Source organism: Nymphalis io, chromosome 12 (assembly GCF_905147045.1).
Source record: "Nymphalis io chromosome 12, ilAglIoxx1.1, whole genome shotgun sequence".
Classification (NCBI taxonomy): domain Eukaryota; kingdom Metazoa; phylum Arthropoda; class Insecta; order Lepidoptera; family Nymphalidae; genus Nymphalis; species Nymphalis io.
In genome coordinates, this window is record NC_065899.1 from 12,480,509 (window position 1) to 12,500,817 (window position 20,309).

Here is a 20,309-nt window from a genome sequence, read left to right on the forward strand (position 1 = left end):
TTGCTCTGGGGGCTGGAACTCGTCAAGTCGTCTGGCTAGACGGTTCGTGACGACTCTTGAGAACAGCTTATACACGTGACTCAGGAGGGAGATTGGTCTGTAGTTTTTCAAGAGGGTTTTATCACCTTTCTTGAAAAACAGTACCACCTCACTCCCGCTCCACGTTTCCGGGGTCTTGCCATGTTGGATGACGGAATTAAAGAGGCTTGCTAGCTCTTTCAGGACCGGAGTCCCGCCTGCCTTAAGCAACTCTGTTGTGATTCCGTCATCTCCCGGAGCTTTGTTGTTTTTAAGCTGTTCTAGAGCCGCCCTAATCTCTCCTTGGTCAACGACCGGGAGCTCCTCGGAGTAATGGCGCATAAGAGGGGCGTGCTGGTCATCAATACTGATTCCCACGGGTTTATCCGATCTTGAAGAGAACAACTACCCATAAAACCTCTCTACTTCTCCGACAATCTCAGAACTAGAGGTAAAGACCCCACCATTTTCAGTTTTAAGTTTTGTCAGACGCGGCCTCCCAAACTTGCGAGCGAACACTTTCGATCCCCGATTTTGCTCAATTGCAGCCTTGATGGCACGGGTATTGGAGCGTCGGAGATCGCGACGCGTCAGCGTTTTTATTGTTCGGTTTAAGGCCTTATCTGACAAAAACGATGGTAGTTCTCGTCGTTTTCTCATGAGCTCGAGTGTCTCAGCAGAGAGTTTTGGTGCGTTGTCTCTTCTCTGTGGCGGAAAACACTTGCGGGATGTGTTTTGCAGTATTTTGACCAGCGTGTCGGTTCTCTCATCAATGCTGCTTATGGTTTCCAACGCGGTGAATTGATTTTGAAGTTCCATTTGGAACTTTTCGGAGCCTTGAGCAGCTTGGAGCATGGTAGGTCGGAGAGTAGACCTCATCATTCTCGATCTTTCGGCTTTTAAGTTGATATTTAGAGTGCCTCGAACCAAGCGATGATCACTTCCGATTATTAAACCTGTTGATCACTGAAACATCTCTAAATATGTGCCTTTTATTCGAAATGATAAAGTCTATCTCGTTCCTTGTCACGTTATCGGGGCTTCGCCAGGTCCACCTCCTCTGAGGCTTCTTTTGAAAGAAAGAATTCATCAAAAAAAGCCCCTGCGCTTCGAGAAAGTTTACCAGCATTTGCCCCCTGTGATTTCTGCAGCCCAAGCCGTAAGGTCCGACTTTCGATTCACCGCTATCTTGTACTCCCACTTTAGCATTAAAGTCTCCCATAACAACATTGTAGTGGGCCTTCGAGGTGTCGTTGAGGGCCTTTGCGATGTTCTCGTACATCGCTTCGACCACATCATCAGAGTATGTCGAAGTTGGCGCATATACCTGTACGACCTTCAGGGAGTACCTGTCGGAAAGTTTTAGGACAAGGTACGCTACCCGGTTCGGCACACTACTGATTTCTACAATGCTGCTAATGAGATCCTTTTTGACTAGAAAACCGACACCACCCTGGGAGAGGTTATCACCTTCGCGGAAGTAGAGTAAGTTACCGGACTCTAGAGTTATCGTGTCCTCCCCCTGTCTTCGGACTTCAGATAACCCCAGTATATGCCAGTTTATATGACTTAACTCTACTTCTAATTCGGCGAGGTGATGGTCCAGCCTCATTTAGCGTCCATTATACGTTGCCATGTTCAGTCGTTTTATACGGTAGCCTGCCGTGAACCGGTGATTCTTAGCACCCCCTGCCCTGCCGATACCGCGACCGCTACCTTGGTCGGGCCTAGCGGGCTTGCCGGTAACTGGGGGCCTTTTTTTGGGCGCATCTGCCATTAAGGGAGGGGTTTGCCCATACTCGCCGCGCTGGGCAGGCGTGTTGGCGAGCGCAGTAGGGGGGTAAGATGTTTATGGGAGGGGGGACGCTGCTGCCCATCCCCCCTTTTCCCCGTCCCTCAGTCGCCTCTTACGACACCCACGGGATGAGATTGGGGGAGTACTATTCTAAGCCGGCACTCCACGGCACTCTTATTTATATAAAGTCAATATTATGACGAGAAAGAGAACTTCCAACGTCATAAAAAAAATAACTAACCTAACATAAAATTTTTCTCTCCAACCATAATACTAAGTGTCTGTTTTTTACTAATTTAGAAAAAAAATATAGTCGCTTTAAGCCGCAGCAGTAAATCTGATTAGATTTTATATTTGCAGAAATATTTAAACAATATTTAAAGTATAATAATAAATTCGCTTATTACAATTCGTTGATTATTTATTTTAGGGAGATGTGGTACATGAAATACTAATCACTATACTGCATTCATACGCAATATAATTCAATGAATTATTTTTGTGTTCTCCCCCACCAAAGAGTATGCAATCACTACCTTTTATTCCCCGTAACTAAGATTGAATTAAAATACAACACGTCACCTAAACATTTCTTTTTAATTTAAAATAACATTTAACAGGCAAGCACTGGTAATGCGCTATACAGCCAAGTTTCAATGCAGATTATTGTTTCTTAATCTGATTATGTTGTATAATGATACAACATAATCAGAGGACCTAGTACTTGGTCCTCCTCCCGACTCAACGTGTACTTGAAAGTTTATAACGAAAATAGGTACTTGTAATGCAAAAATAAATAAACAAAACACACAAAAAATGTTTTTCAATGTTACTCCATGGCTTATGCCGCTAAATAATTTAAACAAAATACAAACGTTTTTAATCAATCACTTTACCTTTTTGATTACTTTCGTTATACTGTAATAATGATTGATGATGACGTATCGTAATCCTAATCGTTAACCATTAATCTGATTGCATTTTGCTCAAGCTCAGTGGGGCCAAGCAATACTAATATTCATTCGTATTATTAATAAAATAAATTTTAAAATAATCAATCTTTTTAATTACTTTAAATTATAAGCTGCACTGGAATTTTACTTTGTCATCCATTATTAATTATTTTATGTACTTAATTAAAATGGACCACTTGATGGTAAGTGGTAATCACCACCCAAAATATTAACCATCCCTGACGTCGTCAGTACAGCAACAATCTTGGAAAAAAAGATATTATGTCCCTTGGGTATATATGTAGTTACATCTTGGAGCTAGAGAAGACTGAGGAATAATTTTAACAAAGTAGGAATTCTTTTAGTAAAAGTTCTCGTGGTTGGTAATAATTTTAATAATTTACTTAATAATATATTTCAGGATTAACAAAATAAAATCATTTCACCTTTACGATTTCCGGACGGATAGATAGTTAAATATTTATTATGATTGTTGACACAAGAGTAACTACTACGTTTCTTGCGAGATGGTAAAGCGGAATAAAAAGGAAAAATGGCAAAATGACTCGGGGCCTGAAATTATCGTGTAAAACTAAAAGAAAGTTAAGATATAGGATCTATAAAGATAAAAAAAGTTATAAGGATACTATACTATTTTACATTTAATAAAATATTACGACGTTGTATTAATTACACCCAAATAAAAACAATACGACACACATTGAATTATCAAGTAATAAATGTAAAGCTGCTTGGACATTAATAAAAGGATGTCAAGATAATTTTTTTAAGCGTGTGCAAGGACTGAATAAAATAGTACACAATAATATCAAAACCAAAAATCTCCTTGATATTGCACAAATATTTAATAAAGTATTCATTGATACTAAAAATAAGTCTCAATTGATAAATAATAATAGAATGAAAAAGGAGAACATGTTAGTAATACTATTTTTTGGAACCTTGTACCATTTAAAAAGCAAAAAAAATAGTAAAGTCTCTCAAAAATATTAATGCGGTTGGTGCAGATTCTATTAATACTAAAGTATTAAAGCGCTGTGCGATTTAATAAATATGTCTTTCACCAATGGGACATTTCCTTCAAATCTCACAACGTCAGTAGTAAAACCGCTTCATAAAAGAGGTTGTTTATCTAATGTTAACAATTACTGCTCAATTTCACTAGTATCAGTTCTCTCTAAAATATTTGAAAGGGAATAGACGGGAATAGGTATAAGCGAATAGACAGTTTCCTTAGAAAACAACATTATTAGAAGAGAATAAAATGGTTTTCAAAAGGATAAATCAACTACAGTGGCGGCCTTCAAATTGATGAGGCATATAATAAATGCCTATAAATAAGCAATTCTTGTGTAATTAGTATATTTACAGTCAACAAATTTTAATATACGATCTGCATTTTGCTTAAATGACATTGACATTATTTTCATAGAAGATTTTAAAACGTAGTGGTTATGTACTCTGTGGTAGGTAGATTTGACATTCAATAGATTAATATGCCCTCCATAAAATTTTTAAAAGTTAAAAAATGTATTCATTTATTTATGTGTATATTATTCGCATTTTTTATGCCTAAAGTTTCGTCTGGAGGTGAACAGTCTAAATTTATATCTACAATAAAATTATTAATTATTTTTATTAATGTAAATACAACATTGCAGCAAACGACTTACACTTCTATGACGGCGCATCTACAGCTGATATTATTGCAGGAGATATATTTTTCGAAATCTTGGACCCACCAGAGCTAAGATATTCTTATCGCATTAGACCAGCTAAAGACTTTGGTATTCCTTTTGTACGTATATGTAGTTTTTTTGTTATTGTAATTTTTCTTACTAACTAGATACAAACAATATGATTTAATATAGATACACATATCTGTAGCACTAAAGTAACACTAAAATAATGTCCCACTTGTGGGCAAAGGCCTCCTCTCCTTTTAGGAAATGATTGGGATCATATTCCTCTATGCTGCTCCAATAGAGGTTAGTTACTGGATACATATCTGTCAGAATTTCACACGACATGTGCAGGTTTCCTTACAATGATTGCTTAAACTGCCTGACCAGAGATGGATTATAAATAAATATAAGTCTATGAAAACTCAATTTTTTTTCTGAGATCCTTGAACTTGTAAACATTGGTTTAGATCTACATGCTCCATCCATCAGTTCATCATGGTTCGCAATGTTTATTATTTATTAAAATAATCTTAAATTGCATAAGCATTGAATAATAAAATTTTAATTGCAATTTCATACTAATTCTTAGATATCTCATAATGAAATATGACTAAAAAATATAAAATTACACTTAACAAAAGTATTATTTAAATGGAGATAATAGTAATAAGAATGTTTTGTATTTTTTTTGCTTTTATAAAAGATATTAATTTTCAGAATGGCAGTATTCATTTTGAGAAGGCAAGATTAGTCCCAACAGTTCCTTTGCACAGCTGTGCTGATGTTATGAATACAGACGAAGTATTTGGCAATATAGCCTTATCAGAGAGAGGGTGAGTATAAAATTCTTTATCTTAAGGCAACCATATCAGATTTTGAAGCTAGTCTAGAACAATGGAATTGTTAAAATCTATATTCATATTATATAACTAAGGAGTTTGTTTGTTGGAGCCCATTTATTGAGAAACATTATAACAAGACAACATAAACAGAAAGAACTTATTTGTTGTTTAGTAAATGCCAAACTTTTAATTTTTTCAGGGAGTGCTCATTTGTGTTTAAGACGTTAAAAGCACAGCAAGCAGGCGCTCAAGCAATTATCATCACAGAATCAGTTGATAAATGGGACGATGCCTTGGACCATCTCATTGAAATGGTTGATGATAAGTAAGTTTTATTTCTATAATTTAGACTCGAATAATGACTAGAATTTAGGTTTTGAACCCAGAATCTTGGAATCTGCAGCCTTACAAGATATTTATTAGACAAAAAGGGCCGTAGAAGATGTCTGTTCAGTAGTATTTTACAGTTGATTGATCTCTGCTGGACCGCAGTCAATCATGAAGACGTAACCAGTCACATCCACCAATTAAATGTCCACCAAAGCGATGTGGTCGGTCTAAGAAATAACTATTACTAATATAAAGCTGAAGAGTTGATTTGTATTTTTGATTGAACATAGTAATCTCTGGAACTACTAGAAGGATTTGAAAAAATCTTGCCCACATGTGAAACCACATGGAACAGCTTCATAAGAAAACTCTCCTGTATTTATTCAAACAAAACATGTTTCTCTTGTTATTTCAGAATGGAGTTGGATGTGAACATACCAGCAGCTTTTCTACTGGGTCGTAGTGGAGCAACTATACTGAGGACATTGAAGAGGCTGCATAAAAGATATGCCCTTGTAAATTTACCTATAAATATGACCCATGTACCATTAGGTAAAATGAATCAACCACCTTGGATATCATGGTAATGCAAATGTTTGTTTGTTTTCCATTTGAATGTTCTTATGTTTTGTAATTTTACAATGTGAGACATTATGTAATTCACATAAAGTCTTGATATTTTACAATCAATGTTATAATACATCATACTGATTTGTTTCGAAAATAATAATAATGTCTAATCCAAAAAAAATTAGTTGCATTTTATCAAGTCATTAGTTTACGGTAATTTCTGGGTGAATCACTAAGTGGCTGCTAGTAGTTATATCGTAAGATGCCTTTCACTTTCTCCTCTATTGGAGATATACCATGATTTTTTTACAAATTGAATGTGATAAGTGCCTACATTTTTTAACAAACATCTGTAGTGTAAAAAAATGGTCATGTATAAAAATATGTATGTTGATATTAATATATCTTGTCCTAGGTGATAAAGTTACATGAATAATGCAAGATGGTTTAGTTCGTATGTAAGTACAAAACGGGTAGCGCTCACTGACCATAAGCCAGTGGTCCTGTACTGGTGCTCCGTGAAGCCACATCAACTGATCCAAGATAATTAACTAAACTATTAAAAGCTGTTTCAAAAGATAATGTTACGGATTTTTTTATATATAATGATTAGCTTTTTTAACAAATAACTATGCAATATGGCTTCGTGTACATGTCGGGGCATTCGCTATTGCGCGCGGACCGCAGTACTCTGTATTTATATAAAAATCGTACTGGCATGAATCGTAAGCTAGTGCAGTTAACACACAGTGGGGGCAATATAATTGTTGTTATACAGCAATGTTACGAGTACCAAAAGTGGGTTAATTTGTTTAAAAATATGATTAAAGGAATAAAACGTAAGCTCGTCTGGGTAGGTACCACCCACTCATCAGATATTCTACTTATTGTTGTGTTCTGGTTTGAAGGGTGAGCCAATATAATTACAGGCACAAGGGACATAACATCTAAGTTCTAAAAGTTGGTGGCACATTGGTGATGTAAGCGATGGTTAACATTTCTTACAATGCCAATGTCTTTGGGCGTTGGCGACCACTTACCATCAGGTGGCCCATATGCTCGTCCGCCTTCCTATTCTATAAAAAAAAAATGTTTGCCAATGTAACAGCTGCTTTGGTGTCGCAGCAACCACAATATAATCATAATGGCTGTACGTAGTGTTGTCAACATTACCTCAAAAGTACAAAGCGAAGCATACTGGTACAATTTGTATAATATAATATTATGTTTTTTGTTTTTTTTTTTTTTTTTATAGAATAAGAAGGCGGACGAGCATATGAGCCACCTGATGGTAAGTGGTCACCAACGCCCTTAGAAATTAGCATTGTAAGAAATGTCAACCATCGCTTACATATCCAATGCGCCACCAACTTTGGATACTAAAATGTTATGTCCCTTGTGCCTGTAATTTCAACTTCTCCATAATTAACTTAATTTTTGAAAACAAGCAAGCTCAGCAATGCCAGTTCTAAAGTGTTCCCCGACTTCAAATATATTGAGAGCCACTGGTATAAGATGTGATTCACAAACATTCCAATATACATATATAAATATAGTTGAATGTTTGGTCTATTTATTTCATTAACTATTAATTAATTATTTAGACTGTGAATGTGTTAGTAAAACTTAGTATGTAATTTACTTTGAAATGAAGATTATTAATATTGTTCGATTTACAATACCTCAAAGTTTTTCAAACTTTTTTATCTGTATCTGGTAATTCTGCACACCCCCTCGTGATCGTGACAATCTAATACATATTTTTAACTGAAAGTGTTTACATAGGCAAAATAAAACACACTTTATACAAGTGCATTTCACATAATATAATATAAATGATTTTACGTCATCTTAAATTAAATTAATACGAAGGCGATTCTTCGACTGGTGTTTTATTTTCATGTCCGACGCCGGGTCGCGACGCGCTCTCGGAGAATATGGTCGGATCTGCGAAAATGTCTAAATGATGTCCTATCCTATTGTGAGCGGCGCCCTGGCCCTTGGTCAGTAGAGCGAGATTGTCTTGCAGCGCCCTTTGGTCGACGCTTTCACTTCACACAGATTAATGTTATATAAATAATTATTAGCACATGTGTAAACATCAAACAACGCTTATGTACCGCTCGAATTAATTAGCTGGAGACATCGCTTTATAATTAATATAGAAAAAATTTGAACTAGCAAAAATTAGTGAACGGAGCACTTAATATCCATCATTTGTAATATTTTATGTTAACCTAACCTAGTATTAGGGTATATGCGGTCGGCGCGTGATCGATACTGTTTATAAATAAAAGAAACCAAATATCCAGCTCGGCAGCCATTTATTATGTCCCTCCATATTTACTCTCTTTGCCGCCCTTTCTATAAGACCATGTTGCCAACTTAAAAGTATTAAAAAGACAGTTATCACATTTCAAAAAAAAAAAATTACGTCATATTTATTTATAAAATAACATAATCAATGAAATACGGGAAAACAAAATAACATAAATTAAATATATAATATTGTGAAATAATGAAATATTTATCAATCCCCTTAATCCCTAATTGTAGGTAGTATAAATAGGTTTGTTACACGAGTTTATTGTGTTTATAATTTAACTAAAATTGGTGCGTTATATTAAAAATAATATGCGCCGTTCATACTTTTACGACAGATTATAATCTGGCTGGATTTATCATAAACTGAATGTCATTAAAATTATCCGGTAACATATATTGTTTACGAAATGATTTACCGGCTTAGAACCGCGATTGAGAGATAGTTTGTTAATGTGTGCGTATAATGCTGTCATAGTAACTGCATTCCCTGTTTTGGCAGATAAATAATTATAAGGATTTAATTAAAACAAAATAAGTTTATTAAATTTTACTTTTAATATTTATTATACTTTTTTTTAATTAAATTAATTTTTTGGTTTCCAACTACACCCAAAAACTGTTGCATTGTTTGTTTTTGTTTCCGTTATCAATAGTACTTAAGCATCTTTATATGGTACTGGATTAGCATTCTCCTCAGAAGTTGAAATCTAAAACACTCAATTAAATTATTACTAAAGAATGGTTGCCACATATATTTCTATGTTAACCTCTTGACTCGGAATCTAATAATATTATAAATTCATGATGAATGTTAAATAATATTGTCGTTATGAAATTATAAAAAGAAGAACGAATAAATTAAAATAACATATTTACATATAACGAAGCACTTTAGTTTATTATTGGACTCCATATTAATTTGTTTACATTGTTGACGAGTCGATGTTTTTTTATCAAAAAACAGGACATTTTTCTAGCTAACGCTGGCAGCACTTACATGATAAATAAAAACACACGCCGGCAATTTCCTACTTGCTATCACTTTAACATGAAATAATACGACAATATACCATTGTATAACCTTCGATATGATATATGGACTGTTTCTCGGCCTTTTCACTGGATAAGAACCGTTTTCTAACATAAAAGTAAGCGAAAATTTAACAAAAAACACAATGAACGCACCAACTGTCAAGTTTGTTACGTCCTGATCCTGAAGACAATAGGATTTCGCTACTTGAGTAGCGAAACAAATACCAAAATTGGTTAGGCGATAAGGGACAAAATATTTGATAATTCTATCTCCGTCTAAATCATTTTTAACGTAATTTTCGTTCTCTTTCTTGTGTAAGTGAGAAAGAAATGGCCATTGCGTCTATTAGTTTCTCTGTCTACGAGAAGTTTATATTTTTCAGTGCCATCTAGCGGCGTCTAGCAATAAAGTGAACAGTTGCTTTATTGCTTGCACAGATATGATATGTTCGAAAGTTTGTGAGCATGGACAGATGGATCTTTGTTACTGTTTCAAGCAAAAATAACTGGCCGGATATGGATTAAATTAGGAATACTATATCTTATATTAGAATTTTATACATGTAACCCCTTGTTAGAACATGTATACATGTCTGAACACACGTTAGTGTAACATTACTGATGTAAATATAATTATTGCGTATAATAGTTGATACTTACTTTCAAGATAATTCCACTTACTTAACGGGACAAATACTGTATCGATGAAATACCAAGGCCTCACTGAGCTAGCACCCTTATCACACAGGTGTAAATTTGCACATTTTTGGGGTTACAATGTTGCTACTCAAAAAAAAAATTTGGTCGCAACTAACATTGTTGCCCTAATCGATGGAAGCGTGTACACTTAGTCATATTTGTCGTAGAGAGAGATCGCTGGGCCAGTAGAAAGTTCTAGACGCTTCAAATTTTCGATGGCGAAAATCTGCCCTGTGTAGAGTTAACAGGTAATTATTCCAAGAATAATAAACCTTCAGTGTGACTAATGTACTAAGTGAAATAATAAATAATGAAAAATACAAATAAGAACATAAAAAATAAGAAAATAAAAAATTTGCAAATATTTTTTTATACGTGAATTGAGGTTGCGTTAATAATGGGCACTGCGGCATTATCATGTACACCAGAAATTTTCCTACGTATTACATACCTTAATAATGTCTTATCATTTATTTAAAAACAAACGCGTTCAACACACAAGAGTGAAACGTTTTTTTGATCAGAAAAGTTTCATTCCAACGTTACAAAAGTCGAACTTGACTATTTACTCTATCTGTGACCAAAGATATTTCACTACAAAAACTTACCCTATAGTATATGCATTTGTAATGTTTTGTGTTCGTATATCAGTCTGATTTGACACAGTATATTTATTTTATTAATTAATTATTTGAGTATCCATTTTGTTTAATTTATTGTTGTTTCTCGTCATTTGTTCCTTTTTACAGAAATATAATAGACTCCATTTATGAATTGACTTTTATTTCCTCACCTATTTTACGTTGAAAAAAATTGAACTGTAATTTTTATTTATGGATATTTATTTATTTAATTATTTAAAAAACTTGTGCTAGACACACAGTAGTTCTATTCTGTTAGAACTCGGCTCTTATCTCACTTGCTCGTGAAATATTGAAGATGATTTTTGCTGATACGCCATTTTGATGCGTATACACTTAAAATGTTATAATTATTGTAGTCAATGTTGCATATTAGTTTCTGAGGCATAGAACCGAAAAACTGGCTGAACTGATGTTACTTTTTTTGATTATCAAGAATTCTTCGAGAGGTTTGTGCATATTTTGGTCAGACGTCGATGTGACATGTTCCATTTAATTTCCTACATTAAAAAAAACATTTTTGTGTACATTGACTTATTTTTTTTAAATAAACCTATTTACTTGGGGAAAGAACCTGCATGTGTTGAAGGAAATTCTGCCAAATGTAAATCAGTCAATACCGGTAGGGCTTTGTGCAAGCTCGTCTGGGTAGGTACCACCCACTCATTTGATATTCTACCGCAAAACAGCAGTACTTGTTATTGTTGTGTTCCGGTTTGAAGGATAAGTGAGCCAGTGTAATTACAGGCACAAGGGACATAACATCTTAGTTCCCAAAGTTGGTGGCGCATTGGTGATATAAGCGATGGTTAACATTTCTTACAATGCCAATGCCAATGCTTGGGCTGCGCACTGATAAATCAATCAGTCAGTCAGTTATTCTTTTATATATAAAATATATAATTAATCGAAAAAGTTACTATTTCAAATCATTTACAATCAAACTAATTGGTTGATAAAAAATACTGTTCGACTGTAATATAGTACAGTCACTACGTAGTAGAGATTGCACCATAACCATTAGTGAAAATTTGAGAAAGAAATATGAGTATTTGCAAGTTTTAAACATTTTTTTCTACTTTACTAAATTGTCAATAGTTTTGGTAAAAAGAAAAAGAAAATCGGTTGACAAACAGAAGCAGTTCAGAAGCTTAGCTGTTTTACGCCTGTAAATAAATAAAAAATAAAACGCATGCGTATCAAATTTATTATTTAATAGATAAATGTATTAATTTGGTTTTCGAACCATATTTTTAAGTCTTTTTTTTTCTTTGGTGTGTCTATGCTAGTTGAGTACAAAATTCTGCCAAGTCAAAGTTCGCTTTTTAAAAGCTTTTTTAAACGTCAAACGACGTCGTATACGTTATCAACTTTTTTAAGAACACGCAGTAGTAGACAAGTATTTTGAAAGCAGGACTATCCCACTCAAAATAGGTCATGGCATCAAGTATGGTCACGTTTGTTTAACTAATACAATTTACGAATTTTTATTACCCAATGATAGATTCGACGAAACATAATTACAACTGTAATTAACCCCGTTAATTGGTTTATATACGCATTATTTAAAGGATGTTAAAGTAGGTTAGCTAAAAAACAATTTATTACTGCGCGATAAGCAAATAATAAATAGAATATATAAATATTTATTCACTTTATTAGATAGCATATTTATTTGTTCAAAATAGGTACTTACATTACTAAAATGTAATATGATAATGTTCAAATGACGCAATATTTTACAGACTGATGGGCTGAACATAGATTTTACCAAATGTATTTAAAAATATTTGGAATATATTTTATAGCGCAGACAAGAAAATATTATAATTTAAAGTATTTTTTGCAAAGTATGCTTGGTGGTTGGGCTTTGTTTAAGCCAATCGGGATGGGTACCACTACTCATCATAATTTCTAGCGCAGGAATGGGTACTTAGTATTGAGATCTGATGGATGAGATAGCCAGTGTTACTACATACAAGGGACATAACATCTTAGTTACCAAGGTTGGTGGCGCATTGTTGTAAGGGGTGGTTAATTTTTATTGCAATGCCAATGTCTGTTTGTCTTATACAATATAAAAGAGATACTTAATTTAGTGAGGCGATTGGTAGCGGAGGGCTTTATTAGATATATTTTTCGAGCGTTTAGTCGAAATTTTAGGTTCTATCTGAAATAGGCTTGCATTGAATGTGAACATTAGAATATGATAACAAAACGAGCAAACATGGAGGTATTATTTTATGGAAGTATTTTCGACAGAAAGTTTGTTTTATGTGAAAGGCGAATGTTTGTGAAGCCAGCAATATGTCGAGTATCGAACATGAAACGGAAATCAGTGTATACTTAATTTTAATCCCTTTTCTGTCCAGCAAATCACATGTCCCATGTCCTATGATTAATATTTATTTTTCAAATGTATTGTTCCTGCTTTTTATTTATTTATGTAATTACTTCTGTAATTAAAAATCAAGTGACATTTTGACATCGTTACATAGTAAAGCTGTGTAACGTAAAATCATAGTATTTTTTTACATCTCGTAATAATAATATGTAACTGTATAAATAATATTTTTATTATTGTATTATTTTGTTTAATTTATAAATAAATTACAAAGTATTACTTAAAAAAATAACTGCTGGGCTAATGGCTTGGTGCTTATTCCACCACGATAGCAAATCGGATTTGTGGAAACACATGTAGTAGAATTTCAGTAAAGTTAGACACATGCAGGTTTTCTAACGATGTTTTCCTTCACTTCCGAATATGAGATGAATTATAAACACAAATTAAGTACATGAAAATTCAGTGGTGATTGCCTGGCTTGTACCCGTAATCATCGGTTAAGATTCGCGCATTTTAACAACTGGTCCTCCTCGGCTCATATCATGTCATGTCATTACATAAATACTAGATAAGTATAGAATAGGACAGAATAGAATATGCTTTATTGTACATCAAAAGAGTTACAAAAAAGTTACAAATGCAAAAAAAAAAAATGGTATGTACAAGGCGATTTAACGCTAAGAGGGCGTACTCTTCCAGGCAACCTTTAAAAGACATGATAATCAATAAAGCGATAAGGAGGTCTACAGATGATTTTACTGGTAGTAGTAGGGATTCGTGCAACCTCGTCTGGGTAGGTACCACCTACTCATCAGATATTCTACCGCAAAACTGCAGTACTTGATATTGTTGTGTTCCGTTTGGAATGTGAGTGCGCCTGAGTAATTACCGGCAAAAGGGCCATAACATCTTAGTTCCCAAGGTTGGTGGCGTATTGGCGATGTAAGCAATGGTTAACATTTCTTACAATGCCAATGTCTATGGGCATTGGTGACCACTTACCATTAGGTGGCCCATATGCTCGTCCGCCTACATATACTATAAAAAATAAATTGATCTTTATATTTCAGATTCAACTGTTTAATATTTTGTCGTAGGTACTAATTAGGTAACGTAATGAATAATAAAAATTAAATAATTCTGCTATTTAATTCTAGGGGTGGACAGTGTGGTATCGTTTATTTACACGTGGCAACAAAGGTTCTATCGAGAAAGTAGGGTAGAATAATGAAATATTTAAGTTGACCGTATCTAATGCCGGCCTGGGAAATGTAACATATGACAAATGAATACGTTATTTTAATCAATTTTAGATATATCCGTTTTATCGGTAACTAGTTTCCGCCCGCGGCTTTGCCTGTGTGTGTTAGGTACCTTATTTCTTTTTCTGTATCACTGACAATTAGTTTCAAACTGATAGCTTGAGTAGTGAATACGTGAAAGCGTAACAAACAAACAGATTCACTTTCGCATTTATAATACTAGTATTGATGAAAGTTACTATTATTATTTTTATAGACTATCAGTAAAATTAGAGACTTGCAGGTTTCCTAACGATGTTCACCATCACTGCCGAGCACCAGATGAATTATAAACACATATTAAGCATATGAAATTCAGTGGTTCTTGTCTGGGTTTGAACTCGCGATCATCGGTTAGTTTTACGCGTTTTAATCACTCGGTCATCTCGGCTATGTACTATTAAACAGTATGTACAAGTAATAGTTGAATTTCTCTTTACATAAGAAATATAACACACTTGGTGACACTTTAAATAATAATCTCCGAGTCTCGAAGAAGTTCACTAAATGCGGGTTCATTGCGTATGCGCATAGATATGCCGTCATTTTAATGTTACGCCTGGATAAGTTTGAACAAGGAATATATAAGAATTGTAATGAACTGGAAACAATATACATATAGTTTACAGTTATACTTAATGTGTAACATTTAACTATGTTATACTGCAACAATTCATGTGTGTCATGTGAATAACGTTTTGTTAATAAAAATTTATTTGAAGCTGGACCTTGTTTATATAAAAATATATATCAATGACGCGGCGTAAATTCGATTTGTAAAATTATTAAAATAAATTCTAATGGATTTTAATGTATATGTAAACATTTGTATTATTTAGGATTAACATTATATAAAGTAAATTTAACTGTACGCTCTTCCATTATTTTACTGCATCACGCTCTGATATTCTCGGTTTAAAAGCGTACAACAATAGCCACAGTTACGGCCGTCGATTTCTCTACTGCGAACAATGTTTATGTAGAAAAAAAACGGGTTCGCGCTTGGCCGGTCAAGCGCAACCGACACGGCGTGTGCGCTGTGCTCTATGCACGCCATCTTGGATGCGCGAATCGGGTTGCGCACGCGTTGTTACAGATCACATTCTATGTATATTTATGAATATTTACCCACTTATTTCTCTTATACTTAAATTGCAAGTCAAATGTAACAAAATGTTTCCCGTATCTGTGATACATTTGTAATGTTATTGTTATGTTGAAAGAGTATTTCAATGTATAAAACAAAAATGTGTTACAATTTTGTATTTCTTGATAAAGAAATAATATTTCAACAATTTTTTATACTTGTAATTTGTAAACGTCTTAATGTTTTCTAACGGTAAATTCTGGCAAATGGAAAATTGATATCACTATTTCTTTATATAGAATTATAATTTGTTTCTTTTTATCTATTTAATATAAAATACATGAGCTTATTTACTATACGACTTATTTTTTTATATATCAACGATGATTGAAAATATACGTTGCGTATTTGCGATTTTGATAACTCCATTTTTATTGAAATAACTAGAAATAGATTCCACAAATAATACAAACATAATATTACTGAACACAGGATAAAAAATAATTTTTACACCAGAAATGAAAGTCGATTACAATCATTTGTCCCTCTGGCAGTTTACGTATAAATCTAAAAATAAAATTTTATAATATCCTGGGACATTTTTCACACACGGCCATCTGATCCCAAATTAAGTTTGTACAAAGCTTGTGCTATGGAAACCAGACAACTGATATACTACATATACCATTTTTCTTTTGTAAATACCAGACTCAGGACAAACAGACATGTTCATGCACACAAATGTCCTGGGTTGGAATCGAACCCACAACCTTCAGCGTGAAAGGCAAGTATTTACCAACCACGCAAACCGGCTCGTCAAAAATTTTAATTACGTCAAAGAAAAATTTTAAAGAAAACTTAATATTTATTTTTTAAAAATAGACTTAGAATAAATAACCAATATTTAGTTTGGTGTGTAAATTTATATTTTAACATTATAACATTTTGTATTTATTGTTTTTATATAACTATACTAATGTATACTAAAGTATTGTACACAATGGGAAAATTTAATTAACATTTTCGTAAATCCAATTTAATTAAGTTTGCTTATTGAGAACTAGATTTTCTGTTTTAATCAGACGTTAAATGGAAATGGAATGATGGTAACAGTCTAAGTTTGCCATTACAATTGTGTTTGTTTATTAAAAATATTTACTTTAGTTTTATACTTTTTAATTTATAATCTACATTTCGAATTGGCGTTAGTTTGATATTTTATTTATTGTAAATAACGATTTTAACTTATTTGTAACAAATAGAAAATAGCCTTGGATTAAGAAAAACGTTTACTTGTTGAAACTTATTTTTTTTTTATTTAATTTTTTTAACAATCGACAATTATGCGACAATACTAGCTATATGACAAATATACAAAGCTTATATGTGACATAAACCGTTGTAGACGCAGTAATATTAAATAAATAATGACATTTCGATCGATTTTCTGTCGCATTTCCTTTATAAATATTTAATTTTTTTCATCTATTAACTTTATATGATGAACAAGAACTTGTAAACACGCTTGTCATGTCAATAGTATAATTTTAAAGCAGGTGAAACTGCGATGCGCAGCTGCTTGTATAATAATATTGTAAAATAAAATCTTCTCCGAAACGCGCTACTTCTTCTAGTATAAGTTTTATGTATAATGGTAAACCAAAGGCCTTATTAAAAATAAAATTACTTAATTTCGTTTTTAAAAAAGTAAGAATCCAATATTATAAAAAAACCCTATATTACCCTATATTTGTTCCTAATGTAGAATGAAAACTAAATCGTATCGGACGTTTTATTACGTAAATTGTAATTTTTTTATTAATGACTTCATAGATGATTGGTTTTCGCTCGAGGCTTCGCCCGCGTGTGAGAGAGAGGGGCAGATGTTAGGTACCCTATGTCCTTTTCTGTCAGAGAACAGGTGTACGTGTACGCAAAATTTCATGATGGTCAGTTAAATAGAAAAGATGTGAAAGCGTAACAAACTATTGTTGTTGTAACTCGAGTTTCTTTATTACTATCAATTTGAAACAGTATTTTCACAATTTTATACAGATACATACAGAGTAATAAACATATAAAATTATACATATACATATGTATGTATTCGTTAGACTAAAAGCGATAATCCTAGTAAGTGGATCCTGGCCTCAATAAAGGCTACATTGAAGCTCTAATTGTTTTCGGTAGCATGTTAGTAGGTACGTCACCATATTTGAGTTATATTTCTAATTGTTTCATTTAGCGTCTGAACGAACGTACGTTGAAGGCTTTTTGATTCGTATAAAATTCACATTCTCTTGTTTCATTCTGAACAAAGTTTTCGATTTAATTGCAAAAATGTATTTAAAAATTTGTCAATTAAAACTTCTTTATATAAATATAATATATGTAAATTCTGCTAATGTGTTTTATACAACCGAATCCATCAGGTTTTAAAATTCCTTGTTTATAAAATTCTTAAAACGTACTATTTTTATATTACACAAAACGGTGATGGTATACCTATATAATAAAACATCTTAATTATTAGATAGAAAAAAAATTCGATGGAATTAGGAGAAGGGGCCCGAGAAGTGTATTGCTTTATGATTCAGATTTTTAATATCCGAATACCCATTTGGTTTATGTAGGTAAAATCTGCTGCACGTTTTATATATTATTAATGATGATTTTGACGTTTATGGAGGCCATTCTCATCGGAAAAAGACAACTGCGTATGGTACGCATAGCCATTATACTAATTAAATGTATGCGCAAACTCAGGTGCATTCTTTATTCCCTCAAACTAAAAACACGTTGGGATGGCAATTCGTCGGTACCGGAGAGAGTTCAAGCGCATAACCGCTACGGCTCGATGTGCTTTCCGAGACACAGGAGTGTAAACACTGACACGGGGACTCCTTTCACGTTTCGGGTTGCATCGTAATTCTTGACAGTAAAAGCGTTTATTAACCTGTTTTTAAACGCTGGAAAAACGCATTACGCGTTTCCACCACGGGAACATTGGAGTATGTGGGGGTGTGGTCCAAGGCGCCGAGTGTGCCCCGAACATCGGAATACCACGAGTCATGGTTGAAATCCCTCAAAACTGACCATGCTGGAAGGACCGCTCATGCTTTTGCTCTCACACATGACTTGACCCAACTGGTTGATCAGCCCACCAGGATCCCAGACATTGATGGGCAAGCACCTTCTCTACTGGACCTTCTGCTGACTTCTCACCCGGTGGAATATCGGGTTGTGGTTCAGGCTCCTCTTGGCTCTTCGGATCACAGCCTTATATCTACCAGAGTGCCACAGGCCAAGCTGCCGCCACTAGCGGTATGCAAACGTCGCGTTTGGCACTATAAGTCGGCGGATTGGGACGGTATGCGCGATTACTATGCGTCGGTCCCTTGGAAGGAACGTTGCTTCAGTGGGAATGACCCGACAGCTAGTGCCGCTGCTGTTGCTGACGAGATCATGTTGGGAATGGAATACTACATTCCTAGCTCAGATCTCGTCAGTAGGAGTACGCGTAACCGTTTGTTCACTCGTGAATGTGCCGATGCTGTATCATCTAAGCAGGCGGCATATCGCAAGTGGATCAACGGCTGCATTAGCGGGGCATCTAACATTGACTCACTGAAAGCAAACTATAATAAAAATTCCAAGTCCTGTAGAAAGACATACACGAGAGCGGATGCACAGCGCATTGTACAGATTGGTCATGACTTGTTTCGCATCCTAGGGGCTCCCGTAGCTTCTGGCTGACCAAGTCTGTGCAAAACAATTTCTGCCAACCTTCGCTGCCACCGCTCAGAAATCATGACGGATCGCTAGCTCACAGTCCGCAAGAGCAAGCTTAAATCCTGGCAAAACTCTTTGCCGACAATTCCGTCATCGATGATTGTAGTGCGCTGCCACCTACAATACTTTCATGTGGCCATACGATGCCTGACATTAAAATCAGGCAACGTGATGTGCGTGCGGAGCTGCAATCACTTGATGTACGGAAAGCTAGCGGTCCCGATGGAATACCAGCCATAGTGCTGAAGAAGTGCGCAGCGGAGCTGTCTCCTGTGTTAACGCGCCTGTTCCAACTTTCTCTCTCTTCGGGATGTGTGCCGGAGGCTTGGAGAAGAGCTAATGTGTAAGCGGTTCCCAAAAAAGGGGACCGGTCTGACCCGGCAAATTATCGGCCAATAGCTATCACCTCAGTACTTTGTAAGGTGATGGAACGGATTTTAAACAACCAACTGATCCATTACCTAGAAGATCACTGTTTAATTAATGATCGTCAGTACGGGTTTCGACCAAAACGGTCCACAGGTGATCTTCTAGCGTATGTAACACATCTCTGGGGTGAAGCTATCGACAAGCATGGAGAATCGTTGGCTGTCAGCCTCGATATCTCCAAGGCTTTCGACAGGGTCTGGCACAGAAGTCTTCTCTCCAAGCTGCCGGCATATGGTCTGCCTGCTCAGCTATGCACCTGGATTGCCAGCTTCCTACACAAGCGTAGCCTTCGTGTTTTAGTTGATGGTTGCGCTTCACAATTCTATGTAGTGAATGCTGGGGTCCCCCAGGGATCTGTGCTATCTCCCACGCTCTTTTTTTGCATATCAATGATATGCTCTCTCTTGGGAACATATGTTGCTATGCAGACGATAGTACAGTG

General features: G+C 34.7%; 2 protein-coding genes across 2 annotated transcripts in view; both read left to right on the forward strand.

Moving 5' to 3' along the window:
- The window catches only part of LOC126772529 (HIG1 domain family member 2A, mitochondrial), a 397,572-nt gene that overhangs the window by 5,415 nt on the left and 371,848 nt on the right, over positions 1-20,309 (forward strand). The gene's annotated exons all lie outside the window — the stretch shown is intronic.
- On the forward strand, positions 4,258-11,034 carry LOC126772522 (PRADC1-like protein). The gene is made up of 6 exons (XM_050492921.1): positions 4,258-4,377; positions 4,449-4,585; positions 5,190-5,305; positions 5,514-5,639; positions 6,060-6,227; positions 6,630-11,034. The coding sequence occupies exons 1-6, from the start codon at positions 4,284-4,286 to the stop codon at positions 6,631-6,633; spliced, it is 645 nt and encodes a 214-aa protein (XP_050348878.1). The 5' UTR covers positions 4,258-4,283; the 3' UTR covers positions 6,634-11,034.